The sequence below is a fragment of the Pyxicephalus adspersus genome, chromosome 8 (assembly GCF_032062135.1).
Source record: "Pyxicephalus adspersus chromosome 8, UCB_Pads_2.0, whole genome shotgun sequence".
Lineage (NCBI taxonomy): Eukaryota > Metazoa > Chordata > Amphibia > Anura > Pyxicephalidae > Pyxicephalus > Pyxicephalus adspersus.
The window spans coordinates 42448972-42470642 of NC_092865.1; the positions used below are offsets into that span (position 1 = coordinate 42448972).

Genomic DNA, 21671 nt, shown 5'->3' on the forward strand with positions numbered 1-21671 from the left:
TATGCCTTAATCATGGAACATCTGGCTGTGGCCTTACGCCACAATCCAGATGTAAAAGGGATCCAGGTGGGTGATACACATTATAAAATTTCTTTATATGCAGATGACCTCTTGATATATATAACTTCCCCCCATGTCACGATACCTTCCATTCTGAAGGAACTTGCTGAATTTGGTACACATAGTAATTTCAAGGTCAATTATTCTAAATCCGAAATCCTTAATGTCTCCTTGGCCTCTTCTCAAATGTCAGCTGTGTGTTCAAATGTGCCTTTCCGGCTTTGCTCTGAGGCCATCAAATATTTGGGTATATTGGTCCCATCGGATCCGTCCAAATTATTCTCCCTTAATTATTCCTCAATGTACAATAAACTTCAGTCTGACCTTCAGAAATACGATTGCTTGCCCCTCTCCTGGTTCGCCCGCATAAACACCCTTAAGATGGATATAATCCCCAAACTGTTATATCTTTTTCAATCGGTCCCCATATTCTTGCCAACCGCATATCTTCGTAAAATTCATAGGTTATTTTTAAACTTTATATGGCAACAGAAACCCCCTAGACTTGCATTCGGTACCCTGTCCAAGGCCAAAAGTAGAGGAGGTGCAGGGGCTCCGGATGTTATTTCTTATTATAGAGCTTCGGTTTTAGTGCGTCTGATAGATTGGTTTCACAACAGGGAGATGAAGGAATGGGTACAGTTGGAGGATTGCCTATCTCCAGTTGGCCTCCGGTCCCTGCCATGGGTGGACCGGTCGTTGTTACAACCGACCCACCCTCTACTTCCACTTACTGTGGATTTATTACGTAATTGGGATATCCTCCTCAGAGCTGGCAAATTGTCCTCGATTCCAGGACCCATGACTCTATTTGATAATCCAGCGTTCCCACCAGCAATGCGCACCTCCACATTTTTATCGTGGTCCGCCTCGGACAACCGTCATATTAGGAGTATATTACATAATGGACGGGTTCCCCCACTGGTCTCCCTGGATCTCCCAAGCAGAAGCAAGCTGCTTTCTTGGCTTTCATACAGGCAACTGTCATCATTTGTAGCCTCATTTCCCGACTTATCAGTCCTATATAGAAGCTTAACAGCTTTTGAGCAGTTGGTTGGCTCGTCTGATCGCCCCTCTCACGTTTTGTCCAGGTTGTACGAACTACTTGCTCAGGACTCTGAATCCTCTGCACCTATATACACTAGATATTGGGAGAGGGAATTGAATGGTGTCATAACTGTGGATGATTGGGAGAAATCCTTTATCCTAACGCATAAGTTGGCCTTAACCTGTAGAGCTCAAGAGGTCAATTACAAAATTCTGTCCAGGTGGTATTATTGCCCTGTCGATCTCCATAGAATCTCCCCCACACATTCTGATCGCTGTTGGCGATGCCACTTTCAAAGGGGGACGATGCTTCATATATGGTGGGAGTGCCCGCCTATATTTCGATTTTGGGACACGATTATTCGGGTGTATAATGACAGCACTGTGTCCACCATAACCAATACTCCCAATATTGTTCTTTTATCCATGGTTCCGGGTTCGCTTAAAGCCATCAAAGGTGGAGTCCTACGCCATTTTCTTACGGCAGCGAGGGCCACTATCCCAAGGTTGTGGAAGCAATCTGCTGCTCCTTCTATAGCCACTTGGGTCTCCGAACTTGAAAAAATCCACCATATGGAAATGTTGGTTGCGGAGGATGATGATAGAATGGAACAATTTAGAACTACCTGGTCCATTTGGGACTGGTTTAAAGAATCTCCCCGATTCCGCACATATTTTATTTAGTGTCCAGGCCTACAGGCTGGATTTCAACTCTGGCGCTAAGGGTTAATATTTTTCTCTTCTATTTTTGTATTGTTTGACATCCCCCCCCGCCTTCCCCCACTTCTTCCCTGGGCTGATTTGTTGTATATGTCTGTCTTTGTTTTTATTTTATTTGTTGCTTAAGAGTTTTGGTTTCCACCCTGTGCTATATGATTCCGCTAGCAGATATGTAGCTGTTTTTGTACAGGTTTATCATGTGTTATATAATTCTTTAGACCTGATATGTTTTCCCTTTTTTGTCATATTTTTTGGGCTTGCACAGCTCCCTGGTCTTATTATCTGTCTGGTAATTTGAAGCCTACAATGTTATGCTTGTTTTGATGTATGTGCTATTAATTTAATTTTTTGTTTTCCCTTTTTTTTTTCTATGTTATGTTTACTTGTTACTTTTTTCTGAAAACTTAATAAAACTGATTGAAACAAAGATGCATACCAAAATACTGATTACAAAGTACGGTCTACCCAAAATGTTATCCTATATAGTTAGACTGAAATCAGCAAAGATAAAAGAGGTAGGGAGTGTAGGGAGAAACTCCTGATGGTCCAATGCAGTTCTTACTGGTCTTGAATTAATGCAAATGTAAGCTCCCAAGGGTCCTGAGATAACTAGTGATGAACTTTCCAGTGACAGGATATATTGGGGGTGTTGTGCATTTTTAAAGGACTGCTGTTGCCCATTAGGAATTTAAATACCAACCCACTGCTGAGCAACAAATAGTTGGTATGGCCATGTGCTGACCGTGGAAGACCCTAAAGGGGCAAATGAAATGTGGAACTAACTTCACCTTCTATCGATTCTTTGGCAGTGCAGGCATTTTCCCTTAGACCTTCTCCTTTTTTGGGACCTTTAGCCATCTAGCAATCATGTAATTCCTGTGCTATTTAATTCCATCACAAGGTATGCCAAGACCATATTCTAAACTGCACACGTGTATTAATGTTTAGTTATATTCTTAGCCTACTTTATTTATACACAGCACACCTGTACTACATTCCTTGTACCCAAAAAAAAGCTTTAAAGAGAGCTATTACCTGTTACCAAACACTGTCAAACGCTGTTGGGGTGTTGGGGGGAATATTGGGATGGAAAACTCCTAAAAGTTTCAGATACCTATTTATTTTGTACAGTATATATTATATATATATATATATATATATATATAGCCAGAAACAACAAATATTCACACAGTATCTATTAGCTTGAACTAGTGACAGGGTCTCTTCAAGTAAAGTGCCAAATGCACTGGTCTCATAAACACATATACATTTCACATCACAATCATTTTTATTTATTTTTTAATCTTTATGCATACAGCTTATAAAAAAATATCTAACACTTTGCACTGACAATTTAATCAGGGCCCTGTACTGTAAATACAATTCAGCAAACACAGTGCATGGGTCGAGGGAAGTATGTACTGTACAGCACAACATAAAGAATATGGTGGTCAGAGATATGTGTGAAATTACACAGAGGAAACCAGAATCAATCTTAAATGATAAAATACAATTTGTTATAAACACAAGAACACATATTACATAGACAGCAACCTTTCTACAAACATATAAAAAAATTCCTATGTACAACAAAGAAATCCGTGAAACTTGGTAGAAAGTGCAAAGTCATCGGGAGCAAGAGAGGTTTGGGGCCAGAACAGGGATCAGGGTGTGCCAGGTCCAACATGTGCTAACTCCCACAATAAGGGGGGACAATGTACCTTAAGGTGGGGTTAACTAGCTTGCAGCATCAGCTAATGACCAATCACTGGACATATTAAATGACACTCACAGCAAGAACACAGTATTAGCAACTGCAGCGCATACACAGGAAAAGATTATGAAGTCTGTAACAGAAGCAAAAAGACTCATTTGTATAAAATGTATCTAGATACAAATAAATTATAATCGGTGACATAAAAATAATGGAAAATAAACAGATAAACACTATAAATTTGTTTTGTTTAAACCCCATTTCTGAGACAGTCCCTGTCTCCCACAAATGTGTAACTCACTACACAAGATTTTTTAGTTTTCTTTACCTTGTATGCAAAGATTTACTCATCTAAATCTGCCTTCCACCATGTTGTTGTTTTTTTTTAATGCCAGAAAGGTGTCTAAGAGGGTAACTTTTTACCTAAATACCAACCTACTGCTCAGCAGTAAATAGTTGGTATGACCACCCTGTGCTTACCTTATAGATAAAAAATACAGTTTGCGAATCCTATATTAAAAGAGCAGATAACATCAATGGTTGGTCTACTGGATTGTAAGCTCTTTGGGGCAGGGTCCTCTCCTCCGATATCACTGTCTGTATTCGTCTGCCATTTGCAACCCCTATTTAATGTACAGCGCGGCGTAATATGTTGGTGCCATATAAATCCTGTTTAATAATAATAATATTAATAATAATATGAAATGAGATAACAATTCAGGTAGATGAAATGGGATATTTATTTTAAAGATTATATGTTTGGTAAATTATAACTGGCATGCAATTTAAGAGTGGATTTATCTGTCCTTGTGATAGATAGGAGCTTTCATATAAGTAACAAATTATTGACATTTTCAATGTAGTAACAAGTTGCAGGGACAGTTCATAAACAGTAACCAGTTACAATATAAATAGGATTGGTCAGAACTGTGGGTGTAAGACAAACAAATGCATTAGAAATGACATAAATATCTTGTGATGTGGGGCTGAATACTAAGCCATAAGCACAAGGACTGTTTACTAGTGTTTGCTATGACATCCGGTGTGGATTGCCACTTTAAATTCAGGACATGTCCTCAGAGAGAGGCGTTTCATGGAGTTGTTTTACTACATTGCGAAAGGCTGGCCATAGTTCCCTTGTACTTTGGAGAGAATCAGCAGGATCAGCAAGCAAATCATTTTAGCTAGAAGAACAGCTTTGAATTAATACAAAATATGTCAAAGTTACAACTTTTCCCCTTCTTGTTTTCTAATACTTTTTTGCTGGCATTTTCCTTTGTTATTTGTCTTTTTTTGTTTGATTTTGTGAAGAGGAAGAAAGGTCCACAGTTTCCTCCAGGTCCCAGAGGGGTGCCTTTTCTAGGTAACATTCTGCAGGTAGACTTCAGCCACCCAATGGTCTTTTTTAACCAGGTAGGTTACATTTTCTAGCTTCATGAAATTATCCTAAAGTTTTTGCCATCCCTAGGGCCAATTACACACACATTACACACATTTTAATGTTGTGCTGTAAGTCACATGAAAAAAAACCTCCTTAGATATACTGTAATAGTAAATGTTTAGTTTTTAGTTTTTTTTTGTGTTCCCATGAACGTTTTAGGATTGCTATGCTTTTTATGCCTATTAGTCTTAAAAAAGTCTTGCTCATTTCCCCTATGTAATCTAAAATTTCTGTGTTTCCACAGAAATAAACTTTTTTTGTATAATTTCTGGAAAAGCGGAATTCTGCAATTTGGCTCATTCCTAATCCCATCCTTGCATGTTTGTCCTTGAAAAGAAGTGAGGGTAGATCTCCCCTATAGAGAAACATGTGGCTAAACTTTTCTTTTTCTATCTTAAACACAAAAAGGTTTTGGTTTCAGTATTAAAGAATGAGGTTGCAGGGGATACAATTATTAGTTAAGGATAAGGTAAAGGTTAGTTTGTAACTCTTGTTTAAGTTGATATTAAGTATAAGCATTAGTGTTAGGTTTGTGCATAAAGCTGTGCAGGCATGGCTTAGCATACAATCATAAAAAAGATTGCTGACAGGTAAGAAGGTATCTTTATGGCATGCACTGTGTTTTCTTTAATAAAAGAACCATAAAGATATAATATTTATCCTTGCTTCTCTTCATTGCTTTGGTAAATCAGGTCCAATGTATTTGTTACTAATAACAGCTATTGAGATAACATATCAGCAACACCAGGGCTGGTTATCCAACCATTTGCATGGCAAAAAACAAGTAAAGCCCAACAACTGCGTAGCATTACAAAGCAGAAATCAGTGCCTCTATGTAATGAGAACATATACGTGCCCTGTGTACAATACATAGACAGAAATAAGCTTTTTTTAAAAACTGTACATACAGATTGCTAAAACAATTTGCATCAAACTAATTGCTTTTATTTGTAAAGTATATCCTAAAAACATTGACAAGAGGATGCCAACCCGGGCAATGTATTTATAGGGAGATAAAATAAGCTATATGTGCCTCAACAGCATCACATGAATACTTTGACATTGACATGTTTTAGGACATTTGCCATAACACAATACATGGTTTTAAAATTAAGGTGACTCACTTGCCAGTGTGAATATAAATGTTTTTGTATGTTCTTGATGCTCAATAAAACCGAAGTACATAATTTAGGCATTTGAGCAGTATAAAGTTTTTAACAGTAAGGGGGTTGTACAGTAGCTAACTACTACTAAATTAATTATTTAAATATTTATGTCTTAGCATTTTACACTTGCTATTATTATTGTAAAAACAACTTATACAACACATTTTTAACAGATAAGGAAAAAGTTTGGAGACATTGTTAGTGTGCAGTTCTTCTGGCAGAAGATTGTGGTGCTTAATGGATTTGAAACAATGAAGGAAGCCTTAATAAACCGATCTGAGGATATAGCAGATCGGCCCATATTTCCTGTGTTTGAGAAATTGGGATTGACAAAAAAAGAAAAAGGTAAATATGAGAAAATTAATAAAAAAATAGAAGTACTACAGTATGCCCAAGAAAGAGAAGTACTTACTTTGTTACTTAGGTATTCAACTCTCTAACACACTGAAACACAAATCACATTGGCATATCTTTCTCTACAAGGTAATGTCAGTGTTTTTGGCATCCAGGGCATATTGGTAACTAGTTGGATCATTAGTAAAAGTTTAGGTAGGTGGAAATCCAATAAACAATTTTGCCAGATTAAACTGTATTTAAATGTCCAACTATGTCTGGCATAAAATTATGTAATCTAGGCTCATTCAATGAGATTCTATTGAATAACATAAACAAAATGCCTATTCTAGTGTATGTAAAGTTGCTGCAAATAAAATGTGGGTGCATACACTACTTGTGTTTAAAAGAATACATTTAAAGATATATTAATAGGTATATAGCTGCATTATTTGTATCTATTATTTTTGCTCAATGTCCCAGTTTAACTGCCATGATGTTCTAACTCAAAATAAAAATGTCCTATGCTGTTCTCCTTAGGATTGGTAATAATTGGATATGGGCAATCATGGAGAGACCAAAGAAGGTTTACATTGTCCACACTGAGAAACTTTGGCATGGGAAAGAAATCTGTGGAGGAAAGGGTGGCAGAAGAAGCTCAGTGTCTGTGCACTGCATTTAGATCATACAAAGGTAGGTCATATAATTTACTTTAATACTGTAAATAATTATAAAGACACATGCCCTAACTATTTCAATCTCTGGTTGTCTTTCCCATTTCAATATTTTTATTATTATTATTAAAGTACAAAAAATACACAAATCCCAAACAAATTAGGGAAAGAAAAAAAACAAATAATAAAATATTCTACTTCAACATCAGACACATATTTTACATAATTCTTTTTTACCACATTCTATACTGCTAAAAAAATGATTAAACAAGAAAAAAAGATACCTTCATTCTTTAATACCATTGCTTCATTGACTCATAATTAATTTGCTTATAATGTTAATTTGCTTATTATTCTGCCATGTACTCCAAGTTTTTTCAAAGACATCCTTTTTATTTCTAAGGATACAGGTGAGTCTGTAATTTATCATTATCCAATCAAGATTCCCCTCCATTACAGATATTGTAATATTGGTCTATTTCCAAGCTTTTCAATGACTATTTGTGCTGCCAATAACATATATCTGACTACTTTTTAATTGAATTTATTCATGCCAAATACTGCATTTTATGGTCTAGATGTTAACCTAAATTTAGTTACTACCCAAATCCGCTGATAGACCTCTAGCCAGAAGCACAACTGGGCATGTCCACCATGTAGTTCCTATTTTCCCACAATATCTAAAGCATAAAGGCAATATTTTGGCCTGCCATTTATTAAGTCTAGCCAGGACCAAATGCCATCTTAGGAGTTTTTTTTTTATAATTTTGTCCTATCAATGAAGTGTTGAGTGAGATCTTTGTTAAATCCTTTGCTAATTTTGCTCCCTAGTTCCTGGGGAGGAAAGTGCTATATATAGTATGGATATCGGCTCTTAGCAATTTCTCTAGACTTACATGGTTACTCAAAAGAAGTTTGTCTATACGGATATAGACCGAAAGCCAGCTTGAATTGTACAAATGAGTATATTTGTACATAGCGGTATCAGCTGTTCCAAGCTTATAACCTATTGATCAAATATTAGATCTCCAAGATGCATAAGGCCTTTGCTAATCCACCATTAAAAACTTTAAATCCCTCCCTGGTATACATTCCAGATTCCGCCACAATGGGGTTAGAGGAGTATGAGGTGAACAAATAATTAATGAATTGAATTATTTTTACTCCTATCCCACATTGAAAAGCTATAGCTACAGGATAGGTAACTCATTTTTGGTGAATAACATTTTGGGATCCACATTAATAGTTCTATTGGAAAATTAGAACAAATCAGGGCTTCAATTTCAACCCACTGGGGATTCGCTTCCTTCACTGTAGTCAGAGGAATTAGGCATCACTAGGACCAACCATTTCTTCCTACTTTTTTGTGACCCCCAGATGAAAGATGTGATTTTAGATTGTAGGACTTTCAAGTCTCGTTTGAAAATGGGAACAGGGAAAGACAAATCAGTTTTGAAGTTTAATATTCATTTTAAGGAATGATGGGAGGGAGGAAGACCATTTTTCTAAATCAGTTAAAATACTTTTGTATAAAGGAATATAGAATTCCTGATATAATTTTTGATAGGAGGTGGTAGGCTGAACCCCTAAGTATTTTATAGATTTCTTTCCCCATTCAAAATCAAAACTTTATTTAAGTATGACATATTTAAGTCCTTACAAGGACTGACAGGATGCAAACATTTCCAGAACCTTAAATATACTTGGAAGAGAATTATATACATAATAATATCTTGTTATATTTATGTTTGGTAGTACCAAAAGTAAGTATAAGGTAAGTATTTTCAAAAACATAGCGCCAAACCCCACCCACTTCAAACCATAAATGAAATACACCCGTGATAAGCTATCAAAGGCCTTCTGAAGTTTGATAGATAGTAGCAAAGCCTTTCTACTAAATCCCAAGTCCCAATTCATAATAACTACAAAAATTAAATCTATGGACCTACCGGTTTGATCCGTGGCCTGTCTGTTCCTATCAAATCCATTGCTGATTAAGGTATCACACTAGTGTGCGCAAGTTATGATTCTGCTTGTTTAATACTGTCTGTGTCACCCGCTGCCACTCCAGACAGGGATGTCTCAGCAATCACAATGTGTATAGTAGCGTTTTTGGGTTAGCAAGTTATTCTATTTCTACTTAGAGCATTCAAAGATTCAGTTTACACTTTTTATAGTGTTTAATAAGTAAAAACATACAAAAACAGTGAATAAACAAATACAGAAAAATAAAAACTAATCAGAAATAAAGACTAAAACAGAACAATACCAGAATTATAGCAACAGCAAAAAATAAAAGGGACAAGTGTGAAAAAATACTTAGGTATTTTTAGTTATTTTGCCTTGGTCCAGGTTGCTATGTAAAGTCCAAGGTATTATTCAGAGTCACTGGGGTCCCTGCAGTGCTCAATGTGTCAGTACAGTTGTCCTTAACAACATGATGGTATCAGTGAGAGCTTCCTCTGCTAGACGTACATGGCTTTTTTATGCCAACCACAGAGATGAGACTAATATGACCATCCAATAACAGCAGGGTGGGGGCTGTCTGAGGGGCACATGGGTTATGATGCTCTGTGGACACTCCCAAGAAACCCTTGTTCTAGCCATTATTATTAATTTCTTAAGTACAGGTTTTAAGAAATACCAACCCCCGGACTGGTAATCACCACAAAATAAGGAGTTCAAAGAGACCAAACTAGGCATGTCTGGGACTTATGGTTCACCAGAACAGGCTAAATATAATAACATTTAAATAAATAATATGGTTTCCAGGCTTTCCTGAGGCCTAGGAGACTAGGTCTCAAAATGTTTACCATAATGATCCACCTCCAAATCAGTCAACTACTACTTTATGCAGAATGGTGTATTAGAAATATAAAGATTAATAATAAATGGATTCACAATACATCTCAGAGTTCAATCAGGGGCCACTCTGCTAGCCTTATCTGAGTTTTTTGACACCAGGAAACACAAAACTCCAACTTTTACAATGGGTGTTGTAAACTAGAGGATCTAAAAGGATGCTGGTTGTCAGATACAGAAATATCTGATAAAGGGGAAATTAATGATGCTGGTCTGTTCTACTACCACCAAAGACCTTAAAAAGGAGAGACAATTTTACATTCAAGGTAAGATCAGGAATTAATGTTCCAACTACACCATCCTCCCGAACTGGAAGGTTGAGTTCCTTATCTTGCGATCTTGTGCCACCTGACAGCTCCCTCATCCGGGGAATGCTTAGGACTGCTTCTCCCTCCCTGACCTGATACCACTTGCTAGAAAGCCTGGATCCCAGCTGTCATCTAGCTGAAATCTTCGAGCTGGAGTGGGAGGGTGGTGGGTGGCTTAGGCAATGCCAACGACCCATTTCCCTCTCTGGTTCTCTTTCCTAGTGTTCAGATAACTCTCCATTAGGTTTGTATCTGTGTGATTTGGATTGCAATAACTGTTCTTTTATATCTAGTCCTCAGGTTGTATCTTCTAAACGCCATCATTATGAAGGCTTTTATCCTGGTTTTGCTTCCGTGCTCATCTGGCTACCAGTTCCTGGTTTCTCTCTGTCTGCACTAAGCTTACTGCATCTGGCCATAGAAAGGGAGAACTGCGCTGGAAGGGGAAGAAAGCCTTTTACCTCCTGGTCAACTGCAAATATTTGTTGTGCAACTGAGCACAGTAACGCCAACATTCCGACCTAAATTAGAGCAAGGCCCACAGTTATTGACAGCTTCTATGTGTAATGTATTGTAGATATCAGACTGTGATAATGGTACCTGGCAGGGAAAAAATCTTTCAGTATCAGCTTCCTTTGTGACTTTAGAATTCCATGTAACAAAGTATTGTGTTGTGTGCATTTGTTAAAGAAAGTTAAATGACCAAGGTTATTGACGATGGCATAGTATTTTGTTTAGATGGGTTCATATTATTTTCAGAAAACAATTCAGCAAACAATGCAGCATCTCAATGCACTTTTTATGTTGCATATTTTGTAAACCATTGAAAACGTTCCTTACCATGTAAAGACAGTAATTTATGTTTCCCTCAAAGACCAAAAGGTTCCAGTCTTCTCCCAGACCTTAATGTAACCATATTTTCCCGACCCTGTGTCTCTGACAGTGTTTGCCCATTTTAGACCTTTGGATCTTGCAAAACTTGCAAACTCTGAATTTGAATCTGACATAGTGTTGGTCCTCCCCAATTTCCTTTTTTGCTGATATGTGTTGTAACCAGAAAACCTATGCCAGGATTCAGCCGACCTTAGACCCTGGACCTCCATAGAAAATTGTGCTTGATATGTACACATATGATATTAGATCCTAGTGTATTTTACTGTTGTTTCATCACACCATACATCTAATCACCATATGTTTTTGTTTTCTAGGTCATTTATTTGATCCTCATTATCTCATTGACAATGCAGTTAGCAATATAATTTGTTCCATAACTTTTGGAGATCGATTTGAATATGATGATGCAAATTTTCAAAAACTTCTACATCTTCTAGATGCATCCTTAGAGTCTAATTCGGGTTTTCTGGCTCAGGTACTCTGTATTCATAAATAAGCCCTATTATCAAAATATATGATAAAAACTAAATTTCACTATTGATGTCCTATGCCCTTTTATTTTGTCACTTTATTTCCCATTATTTATATATATATATATATATATATATATATATATATATATTCACTTGACCTAAACCTGTATAAGGCATTAGATTGATCTCTTCTGGAATATGCAGTCCAGAATTGGGCAGAAGTTCACAAAAAGGATATTGTGAAACTAGGTAAAATTGCAGAGATGGGTAACTTAACAATAAGGAGTATAGAGGAGCTCAGCTATGAAATATAACTAGTTGTATTAAATCTATTCTCCATTGTAAAAAGACTTTAATGGGGAATATGATCACCATGTATAAATATATGAATGATCCAAAAAGGAACATGCTGAAAATTGTAGCCTTTATGATTATTGCAAAGGGCCATTCTTAACATCTAAAGGAGGAAAGACTTAGTTTTCAAATACAGAAGCTATTCTTCACAGTAAGGAAAAAAATAAAATAAAATGGACTCCCTTAAAAAGTAGTTTTAGCAAGCTCCATACATTAGTTGAGGAAAAAGCTGGATGCATTTCTACATGCAAAGAATATAACTGTGTATTACATTTTATAGAAAAATTACCAGAGGAAATATCTGATTGCCTTGGGGCAGGGGTGTCAAGCCGCATAAGGGGTCCAAATCTAAAACACAGGCTGGAAAGAATACTATTTCATCAGTGAAGCTGGGTTTTACAGAAAACCTGGAATGCAATTACTAAAAGTCATTAGCTATTTGTTAGCAAATGTTTTCAGTTCTGGACCAGATCCCTTTTTTCCCAGGTTTGCTGGATCACCCAGCTTCACTGGTGAAAGTAAGTGTATTCTCTCCAGCCTTGGAGAACTTTAATTAATATTACACAGTATTTATATAGCATCATATTACACAGTGCTGTACAAAGTTCATAGTCGTGTCACAGACTGTCCCTCAAAGGAGCTCACAATCTAATGTCCCTACTATAGTCATATGTCATTAATGTAGTCTAAGGTCAATTTAGGGGGAAGCCAATTAACCTAACTGCATGGTTGTGGGATGAAACCCACGCAGACACAGGGAGAACTTGCAAACTCTATGCAGATAGTGTCCTAGCTGGGATTATGAACCTGGGAACTAGCGGTGCAAAGGCCGGAGTGCTAACCCTGGATCCACCGTGTTGCCCTAATAAATCCAGGCCATAGTCGTAGTAGTATAGATCCTTCCTCACCCTGAGACACCATATCACACGCCATCCTCGTGTATTAATCATGTCTTGTCTTGTCATTAATCATCAACTTGTCTTCATGAAGCATCAACATATATTCACTTTCCCATCTTTCATTAAATTGTCTCCCTTCTGCATCAACTTTTCTCTTGTTGGACATTTTGGGAGTGATTGCTTTTTGTTTCTTGGCAGATTTTTCGGAGGTAGGTGTACCTGACATATCCTGGCCTGTTTGTCCTGTTTGTGTGAGGGGAATGGAGGCACTGACTGTGCTGAGATGAGGCCGGTGTCTCTGAGTCCTGAGACATTGCTAATGTAGCATCCCACTGAGATTCCATACCTGGAGCAGCAGCAGGATCGGGACTCCGGCACAGTGGTGCTTAGTGCTGGGTCTCAGAAGAAGCAACTGGGGTCCTTCTGCCTGCAGCGCAGTCAGGCATATGTGTGGACAGCCCTGCTTCTACCTAGCTTCCTGGGACTAAGCCCTCCAGCCTGCAAATATCAGACGCTTGGATGCGGCACACTCACTACAGACCATATAAAATGACCATTCCCCACAGGCCTTGTATTTGACACCTGTGCGTTACAGCATCAGAAAATATTTTTTTTTCACCTTTTTAGAATTATTTAAAAGCAAAAGAGGTAGTAGGGTAAGTTGTGAGTATAACTGGTATATAGGTTACTGATTAGAATATGCAGGGTATATATAAAAAATAGTTTATTTATGTATTTATTCCTTTTGTTTGAACCCAAATCACTTGTGGTTTTGTCAACAACAACATGCAACATGTAACAATCCATTTTATAATAAAAAATTTTTAAACAAACTTCCTTGAAACAATTTGAAACAATGAACATACTCATAAAAAGTGACTTTAAAACAGTTTTCTGGTATGTTTCCTGAAATTTCACTTCCAAAGGGAACATTATCTTTTTACCTAAGTTTACCTAATACATTCAAACTCGGCAGAAGCCCATATCTATGGTTATGAGAAAGGGAGGGGGCAAAAAATACAATACGGAGTTAAGTCATTTCTACCTTAAATGGAATCATCCTCAGATAAAAAAAATAGATTCCTATCTACTTATTGGTCAACATTTTAATATTTATTTTCAAAATACAATACCAACTGCCTCCTAAAATGATTTGGCACCTACTTCTACTAATAGGGTCCAGCTCTCCCTTTACTTTTAGCTATGAGATATATCAGTCATCGTGACATTCTCTACCATTCAGCACCATTGTATAACATAATAATCTGTGTCATTTTCACGTATTATTGATTATAAAGTGTCAAAAATAAAGTTTTATATTTTGTTTTTAGGTTCTAAATGAAGTTCCTTGGCTGTTGAATATTCCATGGATAACTAACTATGTTCTTAAAGCAGATTATGATGCACTGGCATTTCTAAATGAAATTATTTCAGAACACAAGAAAAGCTGGAACCCCAATGATATCCGTGATTTTGTTGATGCTTATTTACTGGAAATTGAAAAGGTAAACTAAATGATAGATAGATAGATAGATAGATAGATAGATAGATAGATAGATAGATAATTAAGTGTTGTTTGATTAGTACTGGTTAAAATTTTAACTAATCTTTAGTAGGATCCAAAAGCTCTACCACACACAATACTATGGGCTATCAATATTTTAAAATTAATATAGCCTTTACAGTGGTAAATCTTCTTATTACTCTTTACATCAGAGGTCAACAAACCCTGGCCTTTAGGCTAGATATGACCTAGCCGGTAGTTTGTTCTGGCCTAAGGCCCCCTGGCTGATCTGGCCTAATGCCGGCCGGCAACCCATGGCTCCGGAGCCGCAGGTTGCCGGCTGGAAAAAACTACCGGAGCCCGAGCCGTTGGAGCCGCATTTGGTTCTTGAGCCTCCTCTTGCTGTGGCTCCCTGAAGGGAATTCCCTCTCCTCCGCAGTGCATAAGAAGGAGAGGGAATATTTCCTATTTACCCCGGCGGGGGAAGTGGTAACGCCGGCCGGGGTAAATAGGAAACAATCCCTCTCCTTTGTATGCACTGCGGAGGAGAGGGAATTCCCCTCAGGTGGCGTTCCTCGTGGGGACGGGGCAATTACGGCCGGATTGAGAGGGAGTCTGGCCTAGCGTGCTCCTGCCCACCCCTGAAATAACCTAGTGGCCAAAAAAGTTTGATGACCTCTGAATGACATTTTTGGGCTACATTGTCCTTCCTCTTCTCATTCTCTTAATACTTTTATTAATATTATCCTCATGAATATTTACGTAGTGCCATTATCTGTTGTGAAACTGTTTTATAGACAATACATAGTACTGACATAAACTACAATCTAGGAGATAAAAACTTTACAATCTTTTAAGCTAGGGGCATGCTATACTAGTATAATATGGTTTTCTTACTGGGTGCCATTTTGTTTTCCAAAGACATAACATAGATTGGTGATAGGTAAATGCAGTGGCTCCAAAGAAGCCATACCATACTAAAAAGCCACCACTCTGAGGATACCCAGTCTGAACATACCCCTAAATCCATTTCAGTAGTACTAGTTACTTGATGGAACAGTAGGCAAATAGAAGGTTGCTCCATTTGCTGTTCCAGTGGCACTGGCTTGGTGTAAAAAATTGTCATTGTAGCACTGTCTGGAATTATATCAGTCCAGACAACCAGTAGAACAAAAAAGTTTCAATATTTCAATTTTTTATAATGACAACATTTTAAACCATTTCACATATCCTTATGCATCATATTTTTAAATCCTACCTTTCAAAAAGATACAGTAATACAAAATTTAAACTAATGCAATTTTCAATAAATGTGGTGGTAAATTATGTGATATAACACATTTCTAACATTCTCTCCTGATTTAGGAAAAGGGAGAAAGTCAGTCCAGTTTTACTGAAAAAAATCTCTTGCTTGCAGCATATGATTTATTTACTGCTGGGACAGGGACTACCAGTACCACCTTAAGGTGGGGACTTTTATACATGCTTTTGTACCCCGACGTCCAGCGTAAGTAAATATACTTTTCTACATGGGAGCTCTGGGGAGATAAAAAGGTAGTTATGGAAGATATGAAAATTTGTAGCAATATGCTTATTGGTACAAATTTTCATATCTTCCATAACTACCTTTTACAGCTGATTTGATGTAACACAAGGGTGTCCAGACCTGGCCCTCTGATCAGTTCTTCTTTGCTTGTTGTCTTGAGGGGGAGTTGGCACGCATATCTCCTATGTTCCTCTATGAGATTGTGCTGCCAGGAGAGGGAGAGAATAGGCATGTCCTATAGACCTGGAAATCAACAGTGCCCACCTTGTACTGTGAGATAATCCCAGCAGCAGCATGAGAGCTGTGTCCATGCTGCTGTCATTATCCCCATGTATAAACCTTTATATACTTCCTACAGTGAGTGCCAAAGAAATGTGATTTTTTCAGGGTACACAGGAGACCATGAGAGCTGTTACTAAACCAAATTTCAGCCAAGTCAACAAGTTGTTGTCAACAAGTTGCCATATATGGAGTCACAAGCATAAAAATCCTAATAACAATCAGGGATATTTTCAGTGATATTTTCACATTAGGGAGGGCTATTTCAAGAGCAGGGACTTTGTTTGCATATTAGGGACCCCGGGGGCCACCTCCATGGCAATGAGCATTAGGGTACTGTCAACTCGCTCTGTGTTGTGGTGCCCCAAATATATACTTGCTCCTTCACAAAACGTCAAGACTCTGTTTAGGCTGGCGGTGAGGTTGCGGTTACCCCTTCCTCATGCCATGTGCTGGAGCGGCTGGTGGGCTGCCTGTTACACATAGCTGACCACTTACCTTCTGTGACCCTCAATTTCTCTGTATGTGAGCAACTGGAAATATGGAAGCCAGTAGGTAATGCCTTTTGTCCGCCCCAATAAAATGTTATACCCATTAAGTCATGCTACCCTGTCACACATAGCTATCCCCTTACTCTCAATGAACCACAATTTCTCTGTAAGAAAAAGGGAATGTAACTGCAAGTGGGGGACTCCCCCTAAGATTACATCACTACTGTGCCATAACAAGATATGAAAAACTATATCTGTCATACCGTTCTACCCTCTTACTCATAGCTGGCCACTTACCTTCTGTGAAGCTTAATTTCTCAGGAATGGGGAGCTGTAGGGACCTGAAGATGTAGCAGTACAAACATGTACCCCTTGGCTATCTGTCACATAAATTGTATAATTGTATGGTGATCTGGGAGCAATATATGACAGACCAGTATTGTATGATAGTCAATTTTGTATCTTTCATTAATAAAATGTTGCATTAATACAGTGAGCACCAAATGGTGAGTGCAGAAATTCTTGATTTGTCATTTCCTTTATTTGGTGTATGTACTTTATGGTAACTAGAAACATTTCAATTTAATTTTCCATTAAACTTTTCTAGTTTTAAACAGACATCTTTAATGTTTGTTTGCATTGTGGCCTGCGAGTTTTATCTTAATGTCAACAGCGGCACCCAGATTAAAAAAGGTTGGGCACCACTGATATAACACAATCTAAATCTAATAGTTTGGAACAAACTAATCCTAGTGACTATAGCCTGACAGTTTGTTTTTTCACAATATTTACACAGCCTTTTCATTTCACCTTACTTTTTCGTTTAGCATGTTTACCATTGTTGCCACATATGTAATAGGTAGGTAGTAGATCTCCATTTACCACGGCACTGGTGCATCAATTGGATCATTAACACTGCATAAATTCAGAAATGATCTCACAATACACCCAAACTGTGAACAACCTGTGAAAAATTTAACTTGCAAAGACATTAGGCAGCATCCTAAAGCCTTATCTAGAGGGCTGACGGAAATCAGAGGATTGTCACTGGAAATATTCTTGTGTAATTGTTTCCAGAGATTTACACACAGCACCATTATGTTCTACGGAGAGGGGAGTGGGCACAATGAGTGATCTGGAGCTCATTGTGCTCTCCTTTTTAGGGACGCATAGCAGTGGTTCCCAATCAGTCATTCAACAATCCATCGTGGCATCGCTGTACACATTAGATGTTTTCATGACCATTTGTATTGGGCAGCTATTTTTTTGACATATGTACATGGCTTAACAAATGCTGTCACTATTTTTCCACTCCCCTGTAACAGTTTGATAGTTATAAAAAAAGTTCAGGTTGAAAAACTGGTCATGTTTTTGTTAGATTGAGTACAACTCTGATAATTTATAGGCAGCTTAGAAAAAAATGATATATTTTATATATTGTTACTGTATATAACTTAAAAATGTAATGAGTAATTTAATAATAAAGGTTTGGGACTCATTTTCATAAACTCCAAAGAGAAAAATAAAAGGTGTGTTATTAGTACCGTTGAGGACATTTAGTGATAGATATTTTAAGGAATAAGGTTGGAAATTTGGAGAAGTGTATCTCCTTTCTGATGCACTCATTTGGATCATGATGTACATTTAATTTAGAGAAAGTCCATGAAGAAATTGATCAAGTAATTGGAAGAGAGAGAAAACCAACAATGGGGGATGTCCTGGAAATGCCATATACGAATGCTGTGATCCATGAAATACAACGCTACAGTGATATTATTCCTTTAGCTTTCCCTCACATGACTTACAGAGACATGGAAATTCATGGATTCTTCATACCAAAGGTAATGTTATATGTACAAGCAGGTATAAATACTAATCAACATTTATGTCTTTTTTATAGCATGTTTCATCAGGAATATGTTTTGTTGCTTATAATTTTGTCTTTCCTGGCATTGTTGATATGGCTACTATAGGTCTGTTTACAGAAAAAAATGATTCTTGAAGGGAATGTGGTTTACTACTTTATACTTTAAATATGCTTTATACTAAAATGAAAAGTCTGCTATCCATGCCCCCTCCCCAAAGCACCTACTATATGTAGGTATATCATTTACTGGTTAAAGAGACATTTACAGTATACATACCCTACGGGGGGTGGGTTGGGTGGGGGAGTCCTAGTGAATAAAGAGCAGGGGCAATTTCTCAAGAATATGTTTTTGGTGTGGGCAGAGGTGTCTTTTTGCTGGATTTCACCTACTCTGTGTTGCAAAGAATTAAAGGGGGTCACACACATTGATACAGAAGATAAGGTAAGTCTCATTGCTTTAGAATCCATCTGAGATTACTTTGAGGTTTATTTGATATGGCTTTTGAAATCTATTTGATATATGTTTAAGGTGCTTTTACATTGAGACATATTTATTGCCATGCAATTACCATGTGGAATCTCCCACCAAATGAGTTCCCATAAGGGCAGGCTTACATAAGAACCTAACCAGTCAAAGATCAGCGGTCTGCCAAAATAAAGGGGAGCAGGGGGAAAAGCCTTTCCTCCCATATATTTAGATAAATGCTGCTCTTTTGATAGTCAGACCTTTACACAGGCCTGTCTTTTTAGGAACTTTCATAACTAGGTCATTTAATGTCATATTCAGTCCTGTTGCCGCTAGGGAAAGACTCTTGACCTCATTGTTTGACCAGGTCAATACCACCAGCTCTTTAGACTTTACTTTAGTCCCAGCAAATTAGAGAACACATACAAACAGGGAGTTGTTAATGGTATGCCATAATCAATAAATTATTTATTCACATACCAACAAGGAAATTCAGGAAAGCATGGTAGCACCTTGACTCATTTCATACAATATTTAGTCATAAGTCCTAGGCGTAATAATTGGTATCAACTTCTGTTTGCTGTAGACTTTTGATTAAATAATTATTCTAAATTTCTTATTTTGCTATTATTGTTATAGGGAACCACTATCTTTACTAATCTGTCCTCTGTGCTGAAAGATAAGCAGGTCTGGGAGAAGCCGTATCAGTTTTATCCAAAGCATTTCCTTAATGAAAATGGCAAGTTTGTAAAGCGAGAGGCCTTCATTCCATTTTCAGCAGGTATATTATAAAAGGGAAAAAAGGATTCACTGTTTATTCTTTACTGCTATTACAAATATATCATATGAGGATTATTTATGAATGCACACACATAACTGGATATAGGAAATATAAACCCACATTCTCCTAAAACTGGCAGATTATTTAAATTTCTACTATCGTCAATGTTAGTGTTTGTGAATCTCATTTTGCACTGATCATGTTAGGCACATATGGGATCTGCTTATATCTAGGAAGGTCAGCAACTGACCTAATCAAATATTACTGCTTGTTAGTGATCCATTACTGAAAACCACACAGTTTGCACCTGTCAAAAAAAAAAGCAATTTTTTTTAAAAGGGGTTTGCTGCAACAAAGTAAAGGTTCTGAGTTCGGATGATATTAAAGACGTTGTAACCAATACCATTATCCCAGTAATAATGTGTCTTTTCTTGTAGGCCGTCGAGCTTGTCTGGGAGAACGGCTAGCTAAAATGGAACTTTTTCTTTTCTTTACAACTCTTCTACAACAATTTACTTTTGAGATACCAAACAATCATTCTCGCCCAACGGAGGATTCTACCTATGCATTTCTGCATACCCCACATGCCTACAAGATTTGTGCTGTATCCAGAGTATAATATACTAGACTGTCAAACCATTTATAATCACTGTATATTAGCACTTAAATCCCTATTAACAAGAAAATGTCATACAAGGGCTCTATTATTATGTAGTATGAGTGTTGATTCTTCTATGGGTCTTTACTGCTGACCCCGAATCCAGTTTAGTACTTGTATCACTATTCTGAGTAGGCTTTCTATAGGAAGAAGCCACTAGGGGTTATGCTGGTGTTTGGAAGAGATCTTTCCAGCAGGGGTACCAGACAGCAGTAAAAAAAAAGTAGTAAAACATAAAATAATTATATAAAAAAAAACTGCTGTTGGTATTTATATATTAATTGCAATATGCATGTGTTAAAGCACAAAATGTAGACTTGTCTGTGACAAATTGTGTTCATCACAAACTGAAGGTAATCGGTTTTTAAAAAAAGGGAAAACTGCGAGCTCTAAAATAGCTGGAAATGTGTAACGCTGTTACTGTACAAATGAAACAATTTGTTTGTAAGTGTGCCTGTTTTATTTTTCTAATTCATTAAATAATTTTTGGCTTCATAGGATGAAATTTTCCTATCATTTAAATGATGTGCTGAAAAGATATATATACAATTGTGTAAATGTAAATCATAAATTAAGGGCTATAGGCCACCAAAGCCTTAGTCAAAACATGGTCAGAGAAAGAACAAAATATTCCAAAGATTATATAAAGATAAATAAATGCATATAAAAAATATAATTTGTGACAATCATAAGCATTGAAAAAAGCTATCTATATTTACTATAGTGACAGCGGTGCTCTTTTGATAACTGGCCCCTGGATGGCAGCATACGCCTTAATTTAAATATGCATTAGAGAGCACAGAATGGGGATTAGAAGGCAACTAAGTGAAAAAATGGCCAGACTGACAGGCTTGATGATATTATGAAAAGTGCAGATCAAACAAAACAGTGGTCGCCAAGCTTTTGGACCTCACGGACTACTAAATCCACAGAATAGGGACGGCACATGCGCAGGGAGCCGTGTATCACTCAAAGGAGAAGAAACTCCCCCCAGAGTGAAGTCATTATGCCAGAAACTGCCCACTCTCCCATTGCAGGCTCAGAGCTGTTTGAAAACATCCTGGGGAGACAGTAGTGCAGGCCTGTGGACCCGAAAAAAATTACCAAGCCAGTCTGAGCCTGTGATGGGAGAGT

General features: G+C 37.3%; 1 protein-coding gene across 1 annotated transcript; it reads left to right on the forward strand.

The window, feature by feature from the left end:
* Positions 1-4658: 4658 nt before the first annotated feature.
* Positions 4659-21032, forward strand: LOC140336834 (cytochrome P450 2D6-like). Its single transcript, XM_072420216.1, has 9 exons — positions 4659-4954; positions 6322-6493; positions 7022-7174; positions 11534-11694; positions 14277-14450; positions 15815-15956; positions 18419-18606; positions 19738-19879; positions 20317-21032. Exons 1-9 carry the CDS (start codon positions 4757-4759, stop codon positions 20496-20498), a joined length of 1512 nt encoding a protein of 503 aa, XP_072276317.1. The 5' UTR covers positions 4659-4756; the 3' UTR covers positions 20499-21032.
* Positions 21033-21671: the final 639 nt, after the last annotated feature.